This window comes from Malus sylvestris, chromosome 15 (genome assembly GCF_916048215.2).
Source record: "Malus sylvestris chromosome 15, drMalSylv7.2, whole genome shotgun sequence".
NCBI lineage: Eukaryota > Viridiplantae > Streptophyta > Magnoliopsida > Rosales > Rosaceae > Malus > Malus sylvestris.
Window position 1 is genome coordinate 18,142,397 of NC_062274.1, and position 21,948 is coordinate 18,164,344.

At 37.9% G+C, this 21,948-nt stretch overlaps 4 protein-coding genes across 4 annotated transcripts; all 4 read right to left on the reverse strand.

Annotated features, from left to right (window-relative positions):
- Positions 1-807: 807 nt before the first annotated feature.
- LOC126602473 (conserved oligomeric Golgi complex subunit 3) lies at positions 808-8,245 on the reverse strand. Its single transcript, XM_050269356.1, has 24 exons — positions 8,024-8,245; positions 7,625-7,822; positions 7,503-7,547; positions 7,334-7,408; positions 7,149-7,244; positions 6,943-7,020; positions 6,460-6,545; positions 6,226-6,292; positions 6,055-6,117; positions 5,843-5,944; positions 5,536-5,640; positions 5,331-5,423; positions 4,976-5,064; positions 4,502-4,721; positions 4,219-4,305; positions 3,491-3,604; positions 3,382-3,414; positions 3,106-3,192; positions 2,957-3,019; positions 2,528-2,644; positions 2,238-2,330; positions 1,660-1,770; positions 1,417-1,517; positions 808-1,257 (listed from the first exon to the last, which is right to left on the reverse strand). Exons 1-24 carry the CDS (start codon positions 8,099-8,101, stop codon positions 1,125-1,127), a joined length of 2,334 nt encoding a protein of 777 aa, XP_050125313.1. The 5' UTR covers positions 8,102-8,245; the 3' UTR covers positions 808-1,124.
- Positions 8,246-8,716: 471 nt separating this feature from the next.
- On the reverse strand, positions 8,717-11,496 carry LOC126601296 (DNA repair protein RAD51 homolog). The gene is made up of 9 exons (XM_050267985.1): positions 11,228-11,496; positions 10,665-10,809; positions 10,447-10,557; positions 10,257-10,348; positions 9,798-9,892; positions 9,604-9,717; positions 9,301-9,430; positions 9,075-9,196; positions 8,717-9,001 (listed from the first exon to the last, which is right to left on the reverse strand). The coding sequence occupies exons 1-9, from the start codon at positions 11,315-11,317 to the stop codon at positions 8,878-8,880; spliced, it is 1,023 nt and encodes a 340-aa protein (XP_050123942.1). The 5' UTR covers positions 11,318-11,496; the 3' UTR covers positions 8,717-8,877.
- A 3,169-nt stretch (positions 11,497-14,665) lies between these two features.
- On the reverse strand, positions 14,666-17,503 carry LOC126601732 (putative pectinesterase/pectinesterase inhibitor 45). The gene is made up of 3 exons (XM_050268488.1): positions 16,370-17,503; positions 16,124-16,284; positions 14,666-15,796 (listed from the first exon to the last, which is right to left on the reverse strand). Exons 1-3 carry the CDS (start codon positions 17,320-17,322, stop codon positions 15,099-15,101), a joined length of 1,812 nt encoding a protein of 603 aa, XP_050124445.1. The 5' UTR covers positions 17,323-17,503; the 3' UTR covers positions 14,666-15,098.
- A 1,625-nt stretch (positions 17,504-19,128) lies between these two features.
- Positions 19,129-21,772, reverse strand: LOC126601334 (probable pectinesterase/pectinesterase inhibitor 12). The gene is made up of 2 exons (XM_050268018.1): positions 20,621-21,772; positions 19,129-19,868 (listed from the first exon to the last, which is right to left on the reverse strand). The coding sequence occupies exons 1-2, from the start codon at positions 21,543-21,545 to the stop codon at positions 19,180-19,182; spliced, it is 1,614 nt and encodes a 537-aa protein (XP_050123975.1). The 5' UTR covers positions 21,546-21,772; the 3' UTR covers positions 19,129-19,179.
- Between the last annotated feature and the right edge of the window lie 176 nt (positions 21,773-21,948).

A 21,948-nucleotide genomic window follows, 5' to 3' on the forward strand; every position in this document is an offset into this window, starting at 1 on the left:
ATGTGACTTGCACATGACGCATTTTAAAGGGGGCTACTGTCACTTTTTTGTCCATAAATCCTTACCATTGCAAATAGGCTTTAAATGTGACACAGCACGAAGCAATGAAAGGGTTACTAACGTAATCCCTTGTAGAACAAAGTTACTGGAGTCCACCGGTTGATAGAAATCCCAAAGGATAATTTGATTAATTGATTGAAAGATGTCTAAATGATTACAAAGTCATGGCTTAAATAAACCTTTTACAACCTTTTGGGAGACTCAAAAGACTTAAGGAATTAAAATGAAAATAACTGACATATAATAAAAACCCTTGAAACCCCAAAAGACTCAATTTATTAGTAGGCTGCTATTTTGATGACTTTCTGCAAAAGATGGCTCGAGCCACTTTTGTGGGAAAATTATGTTAACACGTTTCTGCGAAAAGTGGCTCAAGCCACTTTTATGAAAAATTAACACCCCTTTTATGATTGTGCACTTTTGTCTTCCGACGTTCCATCTCCTCCTCGATCCATTCCACAATTTGTTCTACATCAAAATGTAATTGTCAATTTACCCTGTCATTATAAACTGCCAACCTACCTTCAAAAGTATCACATACAAGTCAACTGACTTAAATTAACAGGAAATTGGAAAATATCTTTGAATCTTCATCGAATCTTACGGATGAAGGAAATTGGCAGTTTAATAAATTCAAGGACTAGTTTTCCAAAAATAATATAAAAAAATATAAATTTAAAGACCTAATTTTCACTCAGTAATAATTTAAGGATTATCTCGGCAAAACCAAATTTGGAGCAACATATATTTCCCAGTTGCAAATAGCATATTCTGATATAGATGATGACCTGTTTTCAAAATACAAATTGTGCTTCACTGAACCAAAAACTAGAAACTGAAATCGAACAAAAACTGCTCATGAGCAATCTATGATTCTATCCTACACAAAACCTATAAGACCGCCATTGGCTTATTATCCGTTACAAAAAATGATACATATATTTCCCGTTTCATAAAACTGTTTCGACATCGCAGGATTTCTCTAATCTACGAATAATAACATTTAAATCGCACGGCGAATAAGAACAATGCGTATGGTGCGAGGCAATGGCTTCACAAACACTCTAAAGGAGTTTATCAAGTTGTGCATGTAGTTCTTGTATGGAAGGCATGTGTATGATGCCTTGTACCTCTTCCGCTGAATACTCGTCCTTCAGCAGCGTCTGTACTCGAACATGTGCTTCGACAATATTTGTCCTGCAGAAAAAAAAAGGAGAAAAGAGAAAGCTTGTCAGGACCGAGTTATACAAGGAAGGTAAACTGATCCGTCATCAAGTAAAAATATCAACTTAATCTGTCAGAGGTGTATATGTTGAGGAGGACCCTAAATTTTCAACGAGTGAATCCTGTACTCACTTTATAGCTTTGAATAGTATAGTTCGTGTTGACGGGTTCTGCAAATAAAGCTTCATTTTTGTCATTACCATTGGCAACTCTTGCTGAATTGCAGCAGCTACCTGTCCAAGAATACATTATGAGAACCAGCTGTTGTTATCAAATATATAGAGAGCAAAACACGAACCCTAGCAGACAAATATAGAGATGGCCCTCCCTAACACGGCTCTCCACCGCACTCAAGAAAATGAGAAACATGCATACCTTTTGAACAAGTTCAGCCACCTTATCTGGGGTTGCAAAAGCATGATCTTTAATTGGTTTGGCCATAACAGAGTCTACCTTTTGATTCTGGCTACCTTTCACAGCTGTGACCTACAAAAAAGCACAATCAAAACCTTTTAGACATGAACGAACTTTTGAAATACAGATGTAAGAATTCATGAGAAATCATATCCAAATGTGACCAAACTTAGTAAAGGCAGGATCCTTAATGACATTGTGGATTTTAAGCTATAACGAGCACTCAATTATAGATCCATCGATCCATCCTAGGAACCTCAACAAAATGCCATAGGAGTCTACCAATATAGATAGTGTTAGCATTTTTTTAATGATATGGGTTTATGGCAATGTAAAGTTCGAAAAGTTTCAAACATATCTAATTTATAAGTATATGAGTTATTCACATGTGACATGTCTAATGTGGATTTCGGCAATTTATTCTAATGTTCTGTTTGATTTTTTTTATTGTGTACTTGTATCTACATGTATGGTTTCTTATTTGCTCCAAAATACATTACAAAGCCATATTACCAAAGGAGGAAGCGACAAACACAAACCTTGGTAATAAATGAAAGCATAGGATCCACAACCAGCTTCGTCACTGACATAATGAACTCCTCACCAGTGGTTTTCAGGCTTTTCTCCAAGTCCTGCAAGTACATTACAATGAACTCATCACCGACATAATGAACTCCTCATTGTATTTTGAATAATACAATGATGCATCCCCAGAAAATGAACCAAAGTGAAAAGTATAATTGAAACAAAAGCAGCAGCGGAAAACAAAATGATTAAAGTTATGCTCTAAAAATAAACCAAGAACACATTAAAAAGGAAAATGACAAACCTTTTTGGCATCTATTTGACTTTCCAAAACTCGGGGAGATAGGGTTCTTGCTAGTGAAGTTGACCTGGACCAATCAGATAGAGAGGCTTGACCTCTAAGAATTCGTCTTAGATGCTCCTGCCAGGAGATTAAAATATATTAAGATTTCCATTCCATCAAATTTCAAGCATTTAAGTAACTTTTAATGCTTACTGCCTAAACCAAATCAACATTCAAAATATATTCGTCAATGAAATACTGTCCATACTAGAACTGAATTATTTGAAAAATAAAGTTTGTCTTTATTTTTCCGCATATTTTAATCAAAATAATGATAAATTGTTGCATCATTGCAATGAAGACCGAGAGGATATATCAAACAATAATAGAACTTTACTAAACACTAGATAATGCATTTGAATAGGAGAACTTTTGCGTTAGAAAACTAACCAGCAAGTGCGAGAAATCAAGTTCCTTATGTGTGACAGAAAATTCAATATCGAAAGGCGCAATCTGGGAAGACGAAAAAGATGCATTAACAAGTCATCTTTAAAGAATAACTACCCATGATATAAACAGCAGATAGGAGGAAAAATCACCTGCTCCCTTAAGATAAGAAGATGCTTTAAGAGGAAAAGCTGACCATCCATTGGAGATGATCTCTTTGTGATGAGTTTGCCCGCTTTCTGGCAGATGAAAGAAACAACAATCAAGATAGCACCAAAAAAGCTTGTCACCATATTAAGCCCATGCTAAACAAATCCTATCAGCTTAATAAACAGGGATAATATGACAGTCGCCAAAAAGAAAAGTGGAATTATGCACAGAGAATTTCAAAATGTGCTGCATATGACAGTACATATTCAGTGACTCACCTGGATAGATACTGAACAAACTTCAACTACTTCCTGAATACCAAAAAAAAAAAATGTTTAACAGAATTTATTCAAGACAAGTTTGACAGCTGAGCAAAGGCTTAAATACCTGTGCTAAACCAGTAAAAACTTCTGGTTCTAAACAGCGATACAACTTTGAAAGGCAAGATATCGTTTTCTCTAGAGGTGGATACCATGTTTTAAAAACTAGGTTTTCATCAGCCTGTGTTTGACAAAGATAAAGAAGGAAAGATGAGAAAATCGATCAAATTATATATAACAATCCGAGGCAAGCACATTAAATCAACCAGAAATGATGCAGAACTCAAGCTAACAATAGTGTAACCACTTGCCACCAACTTCTATAAAAAAGATATTCAATCGTGCATGAGTAATCCGAAATAACCAGCTTGGAAAAGTGTTACAAGGGCAAATGCATACTAGTGTCCCTAGAGGTAGGCTGCAAAAGTAAAGGATATATTTAACAAAAGTAGTGATGAATAAGTTCTAAGGTCACTAAATGGCATCTTAGTATGTTCTATTCTCACCTCCCAAATATCGCTTGTATCGAAAACAGGACACAGTTTGTTTCTGTGTTGTGGATATTCCATTAAGTGAACAACTAATCTCACCAGACTATGAATGAATAATTCATCAAGGCCGTGAAAGACTTTACATAATGGAAAATTAAAGTTATTCAACCATTTAGAGATGTCCTATAAACCTGTAAGTTTGGGTCTAGCAATGTTGACACCTAAATACACATCGGACAGCATAAACAAATATTTATCTCAGACATCCATAAAAGTTAAAAAAAGGAAATGGGAAAAAAGTTACAGAAGTAGTTTCAAGTTGATCTGCTGCAGATCTTTCCAGCTTAGCAGGGTAATCCAAGTCTTCATCCAGAGGAAAATAATTTGCTATCTGGAAAAAAAAAAGGCAAGAGAGAGAGAGAGAGAGAGAGAGAGAGAGAGAGAGAGAGAGAGAGAGAGAGAGAGAGAGATATTAAGAAATTTAAAAAGGAAAAAGGTACTAGTCAAGAAAACAAGATTAACAGGAAAATTAAGAAAAAAGGTAACTACTCAAAAAGCAATGAGGAAATCTCAGGAATAGAGATCACCTCATCACGAATATGTGTTCGAGCACGGAAAGTTAACCGCTCATGAACATCGGCAAGAATTCTCTCTAATGTAGGACGTAGACCAGCTAATGATTCACTCCTCCGACTTAACTGTTCACCTAGGACTTCAACTTTCAATATGTCAACAAGTTCACAAAGAAAATCAACATTTGTTTCATGAATAAGTTTTGGCCGCAGTGTATCATATAAATATGTGGACCTGCATGAATTATCATCAAAAGGAGGTTATTATATAGTTTAAAATGCACATAAACCAATCAACCAGCGAACCTCCATCCTACAATGTAACAGCCTAACAAGGAATGAAGTGGAAAGGACCAAACCAATCAAGCATCAGTCGCTTTTGGCACATTCAATTTAAAACAGATTGCTTAACCCATTATTACATGTCAGCCTCTTGAGAAAGCAGAAAACGAGAGAAAACGACTAAAAAGAAAAGATAATGGGACCTACAGAGGATCTATCAATGGAGCCAAACTTGAAACGTCCTCTGCAGAAGATGGGAAAAAATGATCAAAAAGTTGGTGCTCTAGCTGGCAGACCTGCAATGAATAGTGGTTTCAATTACCATGGAAACTTTGTGGTCCTACAACATAAATGTTCACAATGTATGCAGCTCATATTCATACATGAGAATAAGTTGCATATCACATTACATCTTACATCACAGATACTGCCACTATCATTAAAGAGAACAGGGTCAATCACCCCATCCTCACTTTATACTCTACAATAGACAAATCTTTCGCTTGTATTCTTTTTAAGGAGTTTTTCCTCAATGAATGTCCTTGTAACATTTATATCTTACCTGCATTAGATATGCACATCCAGATCTAGTCAATGATGGCAAGGCCTCTTTCTTGGCGAATTCAGATATTCGTTGATGTACTATACCTCTCACCTGAAAAATGCATTAACAAGGTGGTTTACAAGTGATAAAATTAAGGAATAAATTAGTATGGTAAACAACTAATGATCCTTTTCAAAAATAAATAAAAAATTCATCAGCTCACCAAGGAAAGTCTCTGTTCACAATATAGTTTGTGGCATTCTGTAAGGATCTGAGTATATTCTTTCCTTGATGCTCTGCCTTCAATTTCCTCCAGCACTGGCTTAAGCTGCAGAGATTCTATTTGTTAGACATCAACACTTAAATGATTGTGAAGTTAAAAACTTAAGGCAGAAAATTGCATGCCCGCATTCAAATAATAGGATAGAACTAAAAATGCTTTCCAGACACATCTTGCTTTCAGCTTTTCACACCCTGGCTGGTTAAATGCATTAATCAAATTTTAACTAATTCAATAGAATCAATGTTACCTCACTCGCTGCTGCCTTGAAGCGGACATATATAACGGATGCTTCTACACCCTCAGAAACAGATGCGTTATTGCCACCACTGCCCCGGATAGCTGCCAGTACCTGATGACAGTGGCCATAATTCAAAGCCAGGTAATATACACTAATGCATGTTAAGACTGAAGTCTACTACGATGTGTTAATGGTAACTCAGTTCAATAAGGTAACATTACCTGAGAAGAAGCACCTTTGAGAACTGAAAGTACATGAGAACGAATCATTCCCAAGGCTCGAGACTGTCCAAAACAAGTAAACTATATATTACTGAAGGTCAAAACTAATCTTACTAGAAGACAATCTCCATTCTATACTATTCACCTAATCAACGCTCTTGCAAATCATACCTGCAATTGTCGAAATTTAAGCAGGTAAACACTGGATTCTGCATATTGTGGATTGCTTTCAACATACCTAAAGTATGCACAAATTGTTTAAAAACAATAAGTTTTAATCCAATAAATATATCCTTATTAAATTCTCATTGTCTCCTAGTATAAATGACAAACTTCCAAGATTTTTCACCGAATAGTGTCTGAGACATAGAATTGCAGAGATTTACTAACAAAAAGGACACTTACGATATGCACTCATCAAGGCGTTTGAGAAGAGGGAGAAAGTTCTCGTGTAGAACATTCATGTTTGGAGAATAAAAATTGGTCGTAATCTGCACACAGTTGAAGAATTAAACGTGAATACAATATAATTATAGGATGAATATATATATATATATATATATATATATATATATATATATATATATATATATGGTTTGTATTTCATACAGTTTGTGCATCATGATATTTTCTCAAATATCAGAACAAACAAAAGAAGGTAAAATCCTTGGAATGAGGCTTCAAAGTATATTAATTTGAACAACACTACAAAGTAATGCCTGATAAGGAGAATTCACACTAGGGAGAAGTTGACTCTTTGGAAAAAGAATCAATTAAATTGTTCGTTCAAAAACAAAAGTTTATCCATGCATTACGACATATATTTAACAAAACCACAATCTCAGCAAACAAAATAATATCTCTAGGTAAGGTAGATTCAAACCTTACATTCTCCAATTCATCAAAGTAGTTGAGCTTACTGCGGAGTGCTTCCGTAAATTCAATCAGCCGTTGCTTCTCTATCAACTGCAAATGAAAAATGAGGAAACATCAAGTTTTAAATAAGTTTCCAGGCCCCCACAACAATGAATTCAACCTGACACCAAGGAAAGTGGGAAGAAACAAAAAGGGTATCAATTGAAAGAAAATCCCACCAATCGGTCGCATGCATCATGAAGAGTTCTAGTCTTTGTTGCTACTGCCTGATGCTGATCTTGTAGTTCATTAAACAACTCCAGGGTGTCATCGACCTGCACAGAACGAAACCAGCTATCTCAAACAAACATAACAACTTAAAACAAAGATGTCTTCAACACCGATAGATATGCATCACCATTACCTGACCGAGTATACCATCACATGTCTGAATGCGTTCTGTCAAAGTGTCTAGATAGTGTCGATACTTCTCCTCTGTCTAAAATGTAAAAAAAAATTATGTACAATGAGAAGAATTTACACTTAATTACATCATAAGGAGCAGTATTTGCTGGAAGAAATCGATAACTAACCTCTGACTTCAAGGCTGCTTCGAGATCTGTAAACCATTTGTAAAACTGCAAGTAGAAAATCTAATTCAGTGAGAAAGCCTTCGAATTGGAATAGATAACGGAATGTGATGGCGACAATGTACCTGATTCGTATTGACAAGAACAGCTTCAATGGCGGCTGAGTGTTCCGAGCCAAAAGAGCTGTCCTTGGTGGAGACGGTCAGGCCATTCTGGTGGCCTGTGGTACGGTCCTGTGCCAAATTGGGAGGGAATGGCCGCTCCGCGACGGAATGCGAGAGCGTTGAAATGGCTGCTTGCTGCTGCTCCGTTAACGGAGTATTCTGCACAGGGAAGAAAGCAATACATCAAAATTCAAATCGAGAGGATCCGATCCGATCCGATCCGATCCGATCTGAAAGCAAGCTAGTTGCAGTTAAACAGAGAAAATTGCAGAAAACTCAGATGTAGACGAAAACGGCGTCGTTTCCATGGAGAATTTTGAATCTAGGGCAATGAGGAGGAGGAAGAAGAAGACGCAGCACCTGTTCCCAGTGAGATGCGAAGTTGTAGCCCTTGGAAATGGCTCCAGATTTCGGAACGCTCGGCTTGCTTGCCGCCATTCTCGATCTTCTTCAACTCACAACGACGTCGTTTCAGGCAATGGTTGCAGTAGCGTTCGTCGTCTTCCACAATTCGCCTCCTCTCCTCCGCCCTCTTTTCTGAGTCTTGAGTTTTTTCCCAGCCCTTCGCTTCCTTTTTCAACGATGAAGATTTAAACGCCCAACTTTTATGTTGTTCGAACTACCACGACGTCGTTTGGTGGTTAAAAAACAGTTGAATGTTGAAACGGTGCGAACTTTGTTTGCTTCTTATTACCCTTCTGTTTTTTTTTTTTTCCCTTACTTTTGGATTTTTATGTCACTCGGTCAGGTAAATAACTGAAACTGCACTCAAACAGAATCAATTTTTTTTTGGACAATCGATAGGATAAGTTATGTTAAATTCATCTACATAAATATTATTTTTAACATTTATTGGTCGCATTTGAAGTCTTGTTTTTTCACTCTTGAGAATTAACCCCAAAAAAATAAAAAAATAAACTTCAACGAAAAACCATATTTTTACATCATAAAGTCAATGCTAATACTATTCATTTTACCCTTTATTTTATCCTTATCGTTAAAAATCTAAATTTTCAAGACATTTTCATTAGTTTTCCAAAAAAAACAAAGAAAGGAAAAAAGGTCCTTTAAATTTCCAAGCTCTTGGCAAGTTGTTCAAAAATTGAACACAAACTGTAGACAAGAAAATACAAAGTTTGTGACATTTTGCTGGGATCCTTGCAGATCTATTACAACAAAGCTACCCCAAAAAAAAAAAATACACGAGACGCGTATTAGTCCTTGACGTCGGTGACACCTTCCGGGGAGATCTGAAACCGTGCTTCTGCTTCGGCCAAACAAGGAGAACTTATCACTTTACAGATGCGCTCTTCGCCTCTTCCTTTCCTAACAGCAAGCCTGTCGTAAGAAGAGATAAGTCATTAGTAATGTTCGTTGCTAAAGGAAAACGATTTCTTCTAGTAGTACAAACCTTGTGGTGGAAGCATGAGCCATGATGTTACCACCAATAGGCTTAATTTGAGGACCGGCAAAGATTGCAGAACCATCAACTTGGGCAACCACTTGATTTGTGATCACAACAGCTACGCCAAACTGCGCTCACAGCATACGGAGGGTGAATCCTGATTAATAATAATGCTAAACTAGGGGGTCCGAGTCTACCGTGTTAGGATAAGTGAAGCTGTAAGCATTTTTACCTCATCTGCTAACTTCTGAAGGCTCCGGAGAAACTTTGCAAGATGCATTTGACGGGCTGAAAGTTCACCTCTTCCTGAGAAATCTGTTCTGTACAGGGCTGTAGCACTATCTACTATCATGAGAGCAAACCTATAGGACCAACGTCAATTAGATAATTAGTCTTACCTAAAAATGTGTACACTTGACCAAACTATAAACGAGCATATATGTAGGACTGAGAGGCTCACGACAGACCTTAAGTCATGACTCTCAAAAGTCTACGTACAAGACAAAAGAATGGAAATCATAAATTGTTGTCACACCTTGTTTCTACCATCATGGAGGCTGCTTCGAGCAAGAGCCTTGATTGGTGATCCGTGTTATAAGCTCTAGCATACGCCACATTCTCCAAGACATCAGCACCATTGAGTCCAAACCTGTGGAAACATCATTAATAGTCTCATCTAGCATACACAAACCATAAGAGCAAGTTCACCTCAAGGTATCTATAGCAAACCTCTCTGCAATCTGTAAGAGTCTTTGTGGCCTGAATGTACCCTCAGCATCAATGTACATTGCTTTTCCCTCACCGCCTCCTTGATCCAAGGGAAGCTGAAACATGGAAATGAATTAGAAGTGCACTGTAACAAGTGAAATAAAAGGTTGGAGGTGGGTGGTTCCCCATACAAATTGATTGATTTATTTGTCTAGCCTACGAGTAAATTGTGAACCATAGACAAGGAACTCAAGAGCCCATCCACGTGAATAACTTTTGAGTTATGGCAGAATTACACATTTTTGGAAAACATGACACTCAGTGTATGTATTATCCCTTCACGCGGTTGAATTGCAACCACATTGTCAAGGCAACGGAACATCTGGGAAGCCAGATCTAGGGTCTAATGGGATTATACTAATTTCTTCTTATTAATCACTCACCAGAACAACATATTAAACAGAAAAGAAATTCACTTACTTGGCAAGTTACACAAAGCGTGTGACACAACTGGGTCTTTCCAGAACGGAATTCGCCATATATCTCGGTAATAGATCCTGTCTCAATTCCTCCTGTTACAAGAAAACCACGCCATATCAACTTTAAGCTTAAAACATTGCATTTGTGTTGGTAAAATAAGGACTCAATTCTAAGAACATTGGAAACTGACCCTCCAATATCTTATCAAGTTCTCTTGATCCAGAAGTAATTTGAATGATTTCGAGTCTCTGTGCGTGGAGCTGGCCAGCGCTAGTAAAACCCAAAGGCACAAGTTTGGAGGCTGCAATGAAATGAAACAAGCCAGGCAGCGGAATATCAAATTATCGCAAATAGTGATTCACATTATAAGAATGGTGGGAAAATGAACAAAATAAATAAATGACATACCTGCTTCGATGATCTTGTCAACTTTAGCGTCGCTGATTCCTTTGATTTGCAGAAGATCCTTCCTGGGAGAGTAAGCGACGGCTTCAACAGTGCAAAGACCCGCATCTTTAAGTTTCTTTACATCAATGGAAGCTATGCCGGACGCCTTGAATCGAAAAAATTAGAACATTTCATCATCAGCTAAACAAAGATTGCTGCTTTCATCGAGATCTAAGCAATCCAGATTCTCACTTTCTTCCAAAATATTTATAAAAAGAAAAGACAAACCCATATGAAATTGGAAATAACGCACAGATCGGTTGCTGGCTAGGGTGTCTCATATCATAGTGGGTAAAGAACAAAACCCAAGACCGATAATTCAAAGTACAACGAAAAACCCGCATAAAATGTACAATCTTGAACAACAATTCACAGAAATTCGAACCCAATTTCAAAGAAAATGAGAACCCATTTCTTAAATTTCAAATCTGAGCAAGAAAACCCCATCGGAAGCAAATTGAAGAAGAACCCACATGGGGAAGCCATTCAATTGCTCGAAACGAGTGTGAATTGAAATGGTTTACCTGAAGTTGATCGACGGGGACAGGGCCATGGTGCATTTCTTGGAGCTCGTCTTGTTGCTGGGCAGTCTTCTGATTGCTCTGCTGCTCCATGGCTCCGCCTATTGTAGCTCTAACGACGACGGCGTCGACCGACTGAAAGACACAGAAGAAACAGAAGACGAGCAGAGAGGATGGGGAAGAAGGAGAGGGAATTGGTATTTTAAAAAGCTTTGGAGGGGCGCCAAAGCAGCAACACAGAGCTTGCTACGGAAGCTTTGGAGGTGCTTCTTGACTGCCTAGGTTGGAAGATTAAGAAAATTGCTTGTGGGTTGTGGCCCAATTTTATAGATATACTGTCGGGCCTGTAGCCAAGCCCGTTTGTGGTGGTTAAGTTGAGCCCAATCGAAATCCAATTGTGAAGAATACAGCGTTAGATCGTTCATAGAGCGCTCAAATGTCTATGATTGAGACATGCCACAAAAAAATATTTTTAAATGAACAATGCAGGCCATACTTATATACCATTTCTAATCGAAGGGGCTAAGCATAGCCCTCTCAATAATTTACTAGTTTTAAGTATAAACTCTAAATTTATTAGGAAATTTAATTAAACTACCGTTGGATGTTTTTAAATATAGTCATTGAATTTGAATCAATTATTGCAACTAAAGAGCTAAGTTCCAAAAAATGGCTAAGAGTAGGGTTACATTTGGCCAATCTGATGCCTTTAAGACAAATAATGGTCTGGTAAGCTTCATAGACTTATAGCTCAGTCATTGATTGGAAATAGGGGTGGATCCATATAAGGACCAAGGTGGTCTTAAGACCACCTGAATGCCAGAAAAACGCATATGAAGATCCTTCGGAATCTCTCCAAATATTATAATAAGGAGGACAGATTCACGCCTAGGACTATATGGGCTACACCTAGGAAATTTATTTTGTTAAATGACATAGTTATGGATGGATCGTGGTACAATCAAAATTCTGGTGCAGTGCATCCATGTAGGAGGTCGAGGAGTTGCAGCTTTCCTGCGATGAAGAAGGTTGAAACTCCTTTTTTTTATCTTCATTTATCTGCTACATGGGCCTACCATTGCTACTAAAATATTGCTTTTAAAAAGCACTTTCTCATCTACGATTCTATTTCTTATTATTTTATTTTTAATTTTTATAATTTCTATTTGGGTTTTTTTTTTTGGTTAAATTTCTATTGGGGTGAAATGGTCAAAGGCGCGGTTTTTATTGTGAATCCTATTTTACGTACTAAGAATCCAGTATTTTGTAAATCACATCTAAATCATTTTTTTTCATAAAAATAAGATTTACTTGAATTTTATACTCTATCTCTGCTAATACAATAATACTACATGATCTTAATAGGAACCATTGCCTTTATTTCTATTTAACAAAAGAAAAACTTTTTTTTTTCTTTTTTCGTAAAATTGTGAAAAGTTATCAAAGTATTTACATTTTTTTTTAACAATTGATATTATCTATAATAAGAGGGATGGGATGGGCTTAGCCTCACAATAAGCTAGCAATAATATGGTTCAAATTCACCTTTGGCGAGAATCGAATCTAAAACCTCTCACTTACAAATGAAGAAGAATACTACTAGACAGTAGTATTAAGTGGCAATTATTTACAAATTAGAAGACGGGATTTTATTCATGATGACCTAGCTTTGTTTTACCATGATTTATGAATGAAAAATATTATTATTTAGTTTTTGTAAGTTTATCGTTTATTTCTTTTTTTCGACATTTTACATTAGGACCATCCAATGTGAGAATCCTAGATGGTTAGAGATGAGTTTTTAAACAAATTAGGTTAATTTTTTGCTTTTGAATCTTTAGTCCTCCCCATTAAAAATAACATCACAGCCTGTAAATTGCACGACTAAGGCATTTGCTCATCATTTTAGTTCAATCAGTAACATCGGTATCTTACTAGCATTAAGTATTGTTATCAACTTATTAACAGACCGATGGCATAAAAATTAGCGAACAAAAAAGTAGATTGGATGTAGTAGTACCACTCGACATGTCAATAGTTTACGCGTCACATAATACCGCTTTGTGTACCTTATAGCTAATGCATAATGCTACATAAACATATGTTGATGTATATCTATCTTTTGGTTTTTTGTTTTAGTGGACCACTTATCATATCATGATTTAATTATATTTAATTGGATTCTAAGAATTGATTGGACCAACTAGTAATACGGTGCACTGGTGCAGTGATATTTCTTTTCATTTGTAAGTAAGAGATTTCAAATTTGATTCACATGAACGATGAAAATGTACACTAAAACATCCATGTAGTCATGAAAGGTTATGGTCTCAACTTGAGATAGTTATATATAAGAATAAACTTCATTTTGTTATAAGTTACAATATTTCTTAGATTTCGTCTTAAGAAATTTGGCTTTACATAATGATAAACGAGTCCAATTAATATGCAATGTAATATTAGAAATGAAAGGTATTCACTTAAATTGGTTGAAGACGTTGTTTTGTATGTATTTATAAAATTTTACTTACAAAGAGAAGCATTCACGAGGGCACTGTATACGCATATGCACTAACTTTAGAGGCTATGCTTTGCTAATGTAGTTCTTTGTATTCACAGAAGTTTTATTAAGGATAAGTAAGTGTTTTTTTTTTACTACATCTCGATAAATACACTCTTGTAACAATTAAGTATCGACAAAATGTAGTCTTCTTGTAATTTAGCTTTAAACGCACGCAATTACAATGGTAAAGCGGGAACGATGAAGAGCCTGCTTTCATAAGACTGAAGCTGTGGCATAGAAAATGCCCAAATGCCTGAAGTTGTTCAAGTTTTCAGATACATGGCGGCTCCAGGCTCACCACTGGCCTAAGTGGTTGAACTGTAAGCGTCCTGTAATCACCATATTGTCTTAATTTGGATGAAATTAATTTAATTGTTGCTAGCAAAATCCATGTACTGTTATCAATTTTAATGTGAGGAAAATGTGAAAGTTATTTTCACGTTAAAAGCCTCTGTCGTCTTTCAATTAAGAATTATATCCATCTTCCTCCATCAATCATGAACTTTTTTTGTTCTAATTCCCGTCTTTTGCATCTCAAATCATCACCTTTTAATGTTAATATCGAAATCCTATCAATTTAAGCAGACCTAATGATTACTGAATATGGATTTTAATTAAGTAACATGTTCAAAGTTCCAAAACAACAAATGTGGTTAGGTCACTTAATCAAAGGCAGCGTGTCCATCCTCATGCAAGTTCGAGATCTGCCCTCCACGTAAATTAGAATATAGGTTAGACTATAATTTGTATTAAGAAAAAGAACGAATACAATAATTTAACCCCATCTTTTGCTTGAAGTAATCCTCCAATGTTTGTCCTTTTATTGTCGAAATTTTGCATGTCTGAGTTTTACTGTTATGCCTTTACTTAACATCATATAAAGGAGAGAAGTGAAAGAACTTTTGTATTTGGAGCAAAATGTCAAAACAACACGATAAACAAGTAGACAGTCCATTTCCAAGTACATCACACTCTTTTTGGAACAATGTTTCGGATCAAGGAGCTAACATTTGGAAAACATGGAAACCTGAGCATTCAATCTGGTACAACCTAGAACTCAATTCAATGAATTTCGCTACACGATGAACCGTGTGTTTTTCGTATGTAATTCAATTTTTATCTTCGTTTAAGGCTAATATATTTAGTGTGTTGCAAATACAAAACGATGTCCATTTCACTCCCCTGATGATCAATGTCAAAACAAAGAAACTGACAACATTACCATTTCACTCCAGACACAGATGTTCCACTCTTCTTGATCAGATAACTCAACACCATCATCGTCATCTCCGTGTCACAAACCAACTCCGTTTAACTTTCAAATAGGCCGAAGCGAGCAGGAACACCCACACCCATAAGCCAAGCGTGCCCCTTCAAGAAAGGCCCTACAGTATAATGCATTGCCTCTTGCTTGTCAATTTTCTTGTATCCATCCCACTTCACTCTGTTGTCAGTTTTCGCGCCCGGTCCCTTGTTGTTATATTCTGCATAATACAATGTTTTCAGTGCGAAATCTCCTTCCCACTGTGTCCATCCATCGGGGTGAATCAGGTCCTCAATTGTCGAATCCATCACTATGGTTCTCGAGAATTCCTTTGATGGCCTTCCGAGGTAGGTCTTGAATTGGGACTTTACTGGCTCAAGATCTTTGTCCGGCATGATTTTGCAATTCTGCAACACTATTCCTGTGGTTTCCTGTTTGTCAGTCCTTCCCTGGGCTGTGACAGTGTTTTGTTGGTTTTCCAAAGGCTTGCGGACGTAGATCAAGCAGTTCTGGAAGATGGCAGCAGCGTCGCCAAAGATGAAATCAACGGTGCCTGAAATGACACAGCTCTTATAGAACTGCCGATGAGTTTGTGTGTATAATGTGCTTTGGTACCCTTCAAACCGGCAGTTCAGAAAAATAGCGCGGTCTGCTTGGACTCTTGCTGCCACTGCCTGATGCTTCTCAGGTCCAGCCGTGTTTCTGAATCCCATCGACTTTGCCATAAAACCTTCCCCTAAGACCGCTGCAATAGAATCAAAAGGGAAAAAAACAAGAGTAAGTAACATTGACACTAGCCTGAAATGGTGAGGTAGGCCTTACACATGCTCTATATCTTATATTGCTATAAGACATATACATCACTTGTCTAATTTGAGCAGATGTATTGCGATGCAAAAGGGAGTGATTTCCACACGTTCATTTTCTCGCCTTACACACCCATGTTTATTTATGGCTCCGGCCTTTGGGTTTATCAAAAGAAAATCAAGGGACACAATTAAACACGAGTGTGCAGAAGGATGAGAAGGATGTGCTGAAATCGTTTCTTGGTGCAAATTTGTTGAGCCCGTACCGAAAGGTGCAGTTTGGAATATCCTAACTTTATCGGCAAAGTTTTTATTTCCAGTGACGACGCTCTTCTGTGACCCATCGCCGTACATTGTAACGTTCGGCATCTTCTTTGTCACAGTCACGGTCTCATCATAAACTCCTTCTTTAACATAGATGACATACCTGAATTTTCATAAGGGTAAAAGCAAACTGATAAATAAAGATAACAAGATTATGAAAATCATTGTTTTTTTAACACAATACATACCGGCCTTCGTATTTTTCGGGTATTTTTTCCAAGGCTTCACTAATGGTTTTGTAGTTTCCACTACCATCTTTTGCCACCGTCACGTTGGGGGTGAGCTTTTCATCGTTTTTCTTCAACATCCTTCGGTCCTCGTGACTCATCCAGGTAGGGAATCCGCTCTTGTCCTGCGATAGAAGGCGGCGATTGGATCCTGTAGCTGCTTCTGCACCCGGTAGCTGCAACTGGTTAAAGAGTGAAAGCATGGCCAGGGAGTTGCTAGTGAATTCCTTAGAGGCCTGCAACATCTTCTCCAAGTCGGACTTCAATTTTCCATCAGGAAACCCGTCGACGCATGTCTGCTGGTAAGATATCACCGCACTCAACCAGCTGTTCAAGACGCCTGTGCGAACCTTCCCCGACTCAATGCTGTTGCCAAGCTGAGAAACGGCGTCCCCTAATTCCTCCTTGGCATCGTCGAACAACACTTTGCAATCCTCAAACGCTCCCTTCTCTTCCGGACTGTTGAAAGTCAGCTCGGCAGTTTTGCTGTAGGCACTCTTGGCCTCGTCCGAGGCGGCTGAGATAGCGGTCTTGATGAATGCCTTGGGTTTTGTTTCGTCCCTTGCCTTTTCAATGATGCCCTCGCACTTTTCCTTGTAATCTGCAGCGCTGCACATCTCCTTCAGGATCTTCTGACCATTCGAAGGCGTTTTGTTCTTCGGTGGTCCATTTTTCGGTTGAGGAGCCTTCGGTGCAGGTTTCCCTGCGGCTTTGCCTTGCTTAGCATTGCCCTCCTTTGCATTGCCCTTCTTAGTACCTTTATTATTAAGTTTGTTGACAATGAAATAGGCTCCGACGGCAATCAGAACAAGGAGGAGAATGACGACGACCGCAATGATAATTCTCTTCTTGAACTTACGTGCATTCTCGGTCTTTCGGCGTTCGGTAAGCTGGTCGAAATCCTGAAATGCCATTGCGAGAGGTGGCTATAAGGCAGAGGGACCTCTGCCTTAATAATTCAGGGCCAAGCGCAGGGGGAGAGCACCGATTCGAGCAAAAGACAGTAAAGAGATTGAAATACAATAGCGTTTCGGCTTTAATCGTTTTCGCTTTTCGCCTCCTCGTCCACTCCCTATCTCGTTGTTGTTCGCTTCCGGAATTTCGAGTGTCCATTATTATTTTGGCAATTGACAGAGGAGGTCTGGTCGGGAGAGTTTTCAGGTATTCTATTTTTTTCAAAAGTTAGTTGGAGACGACAAGAAGGGGTCCTTTCCTTTCTTCCCTTCCAACCGCATTTCCCTCGCGGATCCTTCCGAAATTACATTCATACCCCTTACTGCCAAACAACGTATGAACATATGTTGTTCAAAATTGTCAACGAATTCATGGTTGTGTGTGTTCTTTTGTGAGGTTAGGATTGAAGTCATAACAAACTCATGACTCCAATCAATGGACTAAGCCAGTCAAGCATTATATATATTTGGCTATTCTCAACATTCTTCAACTAATTAAAGAACAAATCATGCTAGAAGGGTAACATTTTGACTAGATTAGCTGCCCTTGTGATGTTTGTTTACTTGTAACACCAATTGTTATTATTTAGTGCTAATCGACATATCAATTTTATCACGTCACGAGCAGGGGCCGATTCAAAATTTTAAGGTCGAGAGGTTCCAATGTAAAAGGTTTAAAAATAGGGGTGTGATATATACACATGTCTTTTTACTTCTCACACATTTTTCTAATTTTCAACCGTTAAATCATATGTATTGAAGAAGATCAAAGAACATAAATTAACAGGCACACACCCCTAAAAATAATATTACAAGTTACAAAGTCTAAATTGTAAGCGTCTTTTTTAGCAAGGTCATTTATATAAAAAAAAAAAAGTATGTTCCCTTAAAAAAATCGTACCGTTTGGGTCTTCTTCCGAATGAGTCTTCTGCAAGCCTGCAACCCATTCACCCTCCTTGAAAGAAATTGCTTAGACTATAAGGCTTATAACTTTATGGCATTTAACAATACAAATAAAACTGCTTAAACTGTAGAACTTATAACAGCTAGGAATGGAATGGTCCTCCCAGCCCAAACATTTGGAGGGTCCTCGAAGGACCTCCATAGACGTTTTTCCCAGATGTCAAGTGGTTTGGGACCACCCCGGTCCCTCTATGAATCCACCCATGGTCACAGGGTAGGTTAATATGGTCATTACTGGCCGATTACGAATACAGTGATGACATGGAGAGTACATTTGTGTACCACATTTTAATCATATTACTTGACAAGTTATGTGCACAAGCACAACATACATTGAAAGAGGTAAAGTCATTGATGGATTAGAAAATCACATGAATTTTTTAAAAATAGCATTTCTTTTTCTTTAGAGTTTTAACTAGCAAATACGGATTTGGACAATTAGTTAGGGTAATCTGTCAATTTTCTTGTACTAAAGTTTGGATTTCTTTCCTTACAGATTATAGTAATTTAGAATGTCGTATTGCCAAAAAAAAAATTGACCGATAAACTACTCAAGGGTTCTTGTGAGAGCTCAAAATTATGGAGCGGCGTCGAGTGACTATATTTGTTTAACTTACCAAATTTCCTTTAGAATCATGAGGCCAGTGGTCAAATTGTTAGCTTTTTATTTGGGGTTCATGGTTTGAACTTTGAACTGTCCAAAGTGTAGAACATCCTATCAGAAAATACCCCCTCCCCCTATATCCCTAAAAAATAAGAAAATATTTCACCACATCCATGCAACTTCACCTTTGATGCACATATTTTGAAATTGTTGTAAAAAACTATTTCAAACAAAAGTATTCATACAGAGATCAGATGCCATCATCATAAGGAAATGAAGTGTACTGCAGCCATTCATCACCAGCAATAAACTCTTGCACAGTGAAATTGGATGCATCATAATAGTCCATAACATGATGTCCTTTCCAGTTCACTCTATTTTCCGTCCCAGCGCCAGGACCATAATTCCCATACTCTCCATAGTACAAAGTGTTCAACCCTAGGTCCCCGGACCAATTTTTCCACCCAGTCGGGTCAATAAAGTCGTCAATGTAGGACTCCAGGACAACAGTCGTAGAGTAATTCTTCCACGGCCGGCCTAAGTAGCTTTTGACAATGCTGGAATTGGAGTACAACTCATCAGTGGCAATAATGGAGCAGTTCTGCACGGAGATTCCTGTGTTCTGATCCAGTGTCTCTCTGGACTGCGCTGTGGCGACTGTGAATTGTCCCAGCATTGGCATTTTCGACACGATGTTGCATGCTTGAAATACAACAGCGGCGTTACCAAATATGTAGTCTATGGTTCCGAATATGTCGCACTCTCTATAGAATTGTCTAAAAGAGTGTACGTATAATGTGTCTTGGTAGCCATCGATGGTGCATTTGTAAATTGCAGCCAAGTCTGCATTAATTCTCAGAGCAACTGCTTGGTGCTTTATTGGCCCTGCCGTGTTCTGAATTGTTATGTCTCTTGCTAGAAAGCCCTCTGCGGACACAGCTGGAAAAATTGAGAATGTTGGTTGGGTTAAACAAACTGGGAATGAACTCATGAAAGGTTATCAAATGTAAACATGATTTTTTTAAAATTGCACTAATATCCCCTACGATTAAGCATGTTATCGATCTCAGTCCAAATTAAGATTTTTTTCATAACCTTGTCTAACTTTTATCATGTGTGCATCTCGTGACGGGTGAAACAATTTTAAGACATTGAATCTTGTACGTTGACTGTTGGATAAGACTTGAAATGACCTTTTCACCCTCTCATACGAAACACGTAAATAAGTGGAATAGATAAAATACAGATAGGAAGTTTGATTTGGACTAATAACTAGTTTAACCACAATAGTACCATTGAGGATTTTCTTATATTGCACTAATCCTCATTGTGGTGGGGTTGGAAATGTCAGTAATATCCAAATCAAACTTTTTATTTTGATTTTGACCAAAATTTGCTCATATGTTAGATTGAAAAGGTCAGTTAAAAACATTGAGCTTGTTCAATTCTTAAATAAGAATTTTACATGACTTTGTCACCCTTTCACACAAACGCGTATGAACAAAATTAAACAAAATCAGATGAAAAGTTCGATTTGGACTGAGAGTGAGACTGATAGCATGTTTGACCACAAAAGTATCGTCAAGCATCTTCTCACCACAAGACTGACATTGACATATGACTCCAGTATAGGGGAAGAAGAAGACAGTAAATTGAAGATAGCAAGGAATGCATTTAGAAATATTAATTACCGACGGTTGCAGATCTGAATGTAGTCCATCCATCAACAACACTCCGGTTACCAGTGATGAAAGTGATGTCACTTCCATCTCCAAGAAGAACAATGTTGGTCTTGTAGCTCGGAATCTCCACATTTTCTACATAAACCCCTTCTTTAACATATATAATCGTCCTATCATAACTATTATTTGGAGCAAAAATAATAGCATCACTAATTGTGGTGAAGTTCCCTGATCCATCCGCGGCAACCGTTAGGACTTCCCTGGGGTCATATTCGTCACCGGAACTCTCCAATATCCGCCGGTCTCTCCTCGACAACCACCTCGGAATGCTCATGAGACGGCGATTTGTGCGCCCTTTATTGGTCCCTTGTTTTGAGATAGCTGAGAGAGAATTGCTTACATATTTGTATGTGCTAATCAAGGAGTTAACTAGGGTTGGCTTCATAGGGCCAGAAGCAGAATCCAACCCTTCCATGCAAGTGTTCTTGTTTGTGAGAGCGGCGCTGAGGTAAGCCCTAGCATCGTTGAGTTTCTTGGCCTTTCCCGCTTGGACTTGAGACACAGATCTTTGTAAGGAAGAGAGAGTGATTTGGTGGAGCTCCTTGCAGTCCTGGACAGCTCCCTTTTGCTTCTCGACGATGTTTGGGTACTGTCCGGCCTTGTAGAAGAGATCGGTGAGCTTTCCGGCTTCGGAGATCGCGACTTGGAGGGATTGGAGGAGGTAGGAGATGATGTTGGGGGTGATGTTTATTGAGATTGAGAGCTTCAACGAGTCGAAGCAGATGTCTGGGTAGGGTGCGGACTTGCAGAATGATCTTAGGGACGCCAAATGGGGATTAAAAGTAGTTGTGTTTGACGACGACGAAGAAGAAGAAATGTGGAGAAATAAGATTATGCAGAGGAGCTGCAGCAGTTTTGGAGTGGAGGAAGCCATGAGAGGTCTCAGAGGAGGAGTTGGGAGAAAAAGAAACTTGATGTAAACACGTAAGATTCGAGAGATTTTTCAGTGTGATTGGTATATTGGTATACAGATAGTACATCATCTATTATTATATAAATTATGAGATATGTATGTTAAAAAGTTAATAATTTAAAAAACAATTACCACAACTTATATAAAAATATATAATATATTACTTGTGTTTGGATGACAATAAAAAATTTCTCATAAAAATCAGAGAATATATAAGAGCATAAAAGTGCACAACTTGTCTGTGTGGCCTGTTATTCTATATAATAAATCGAGAAGGGCAGTGAACACTGAAAGCAGTGTGATGAACAGTGAAATTTGGTGTCACCATATGCCGACAAAAATTTTGATGTCACCCCCTACGGCA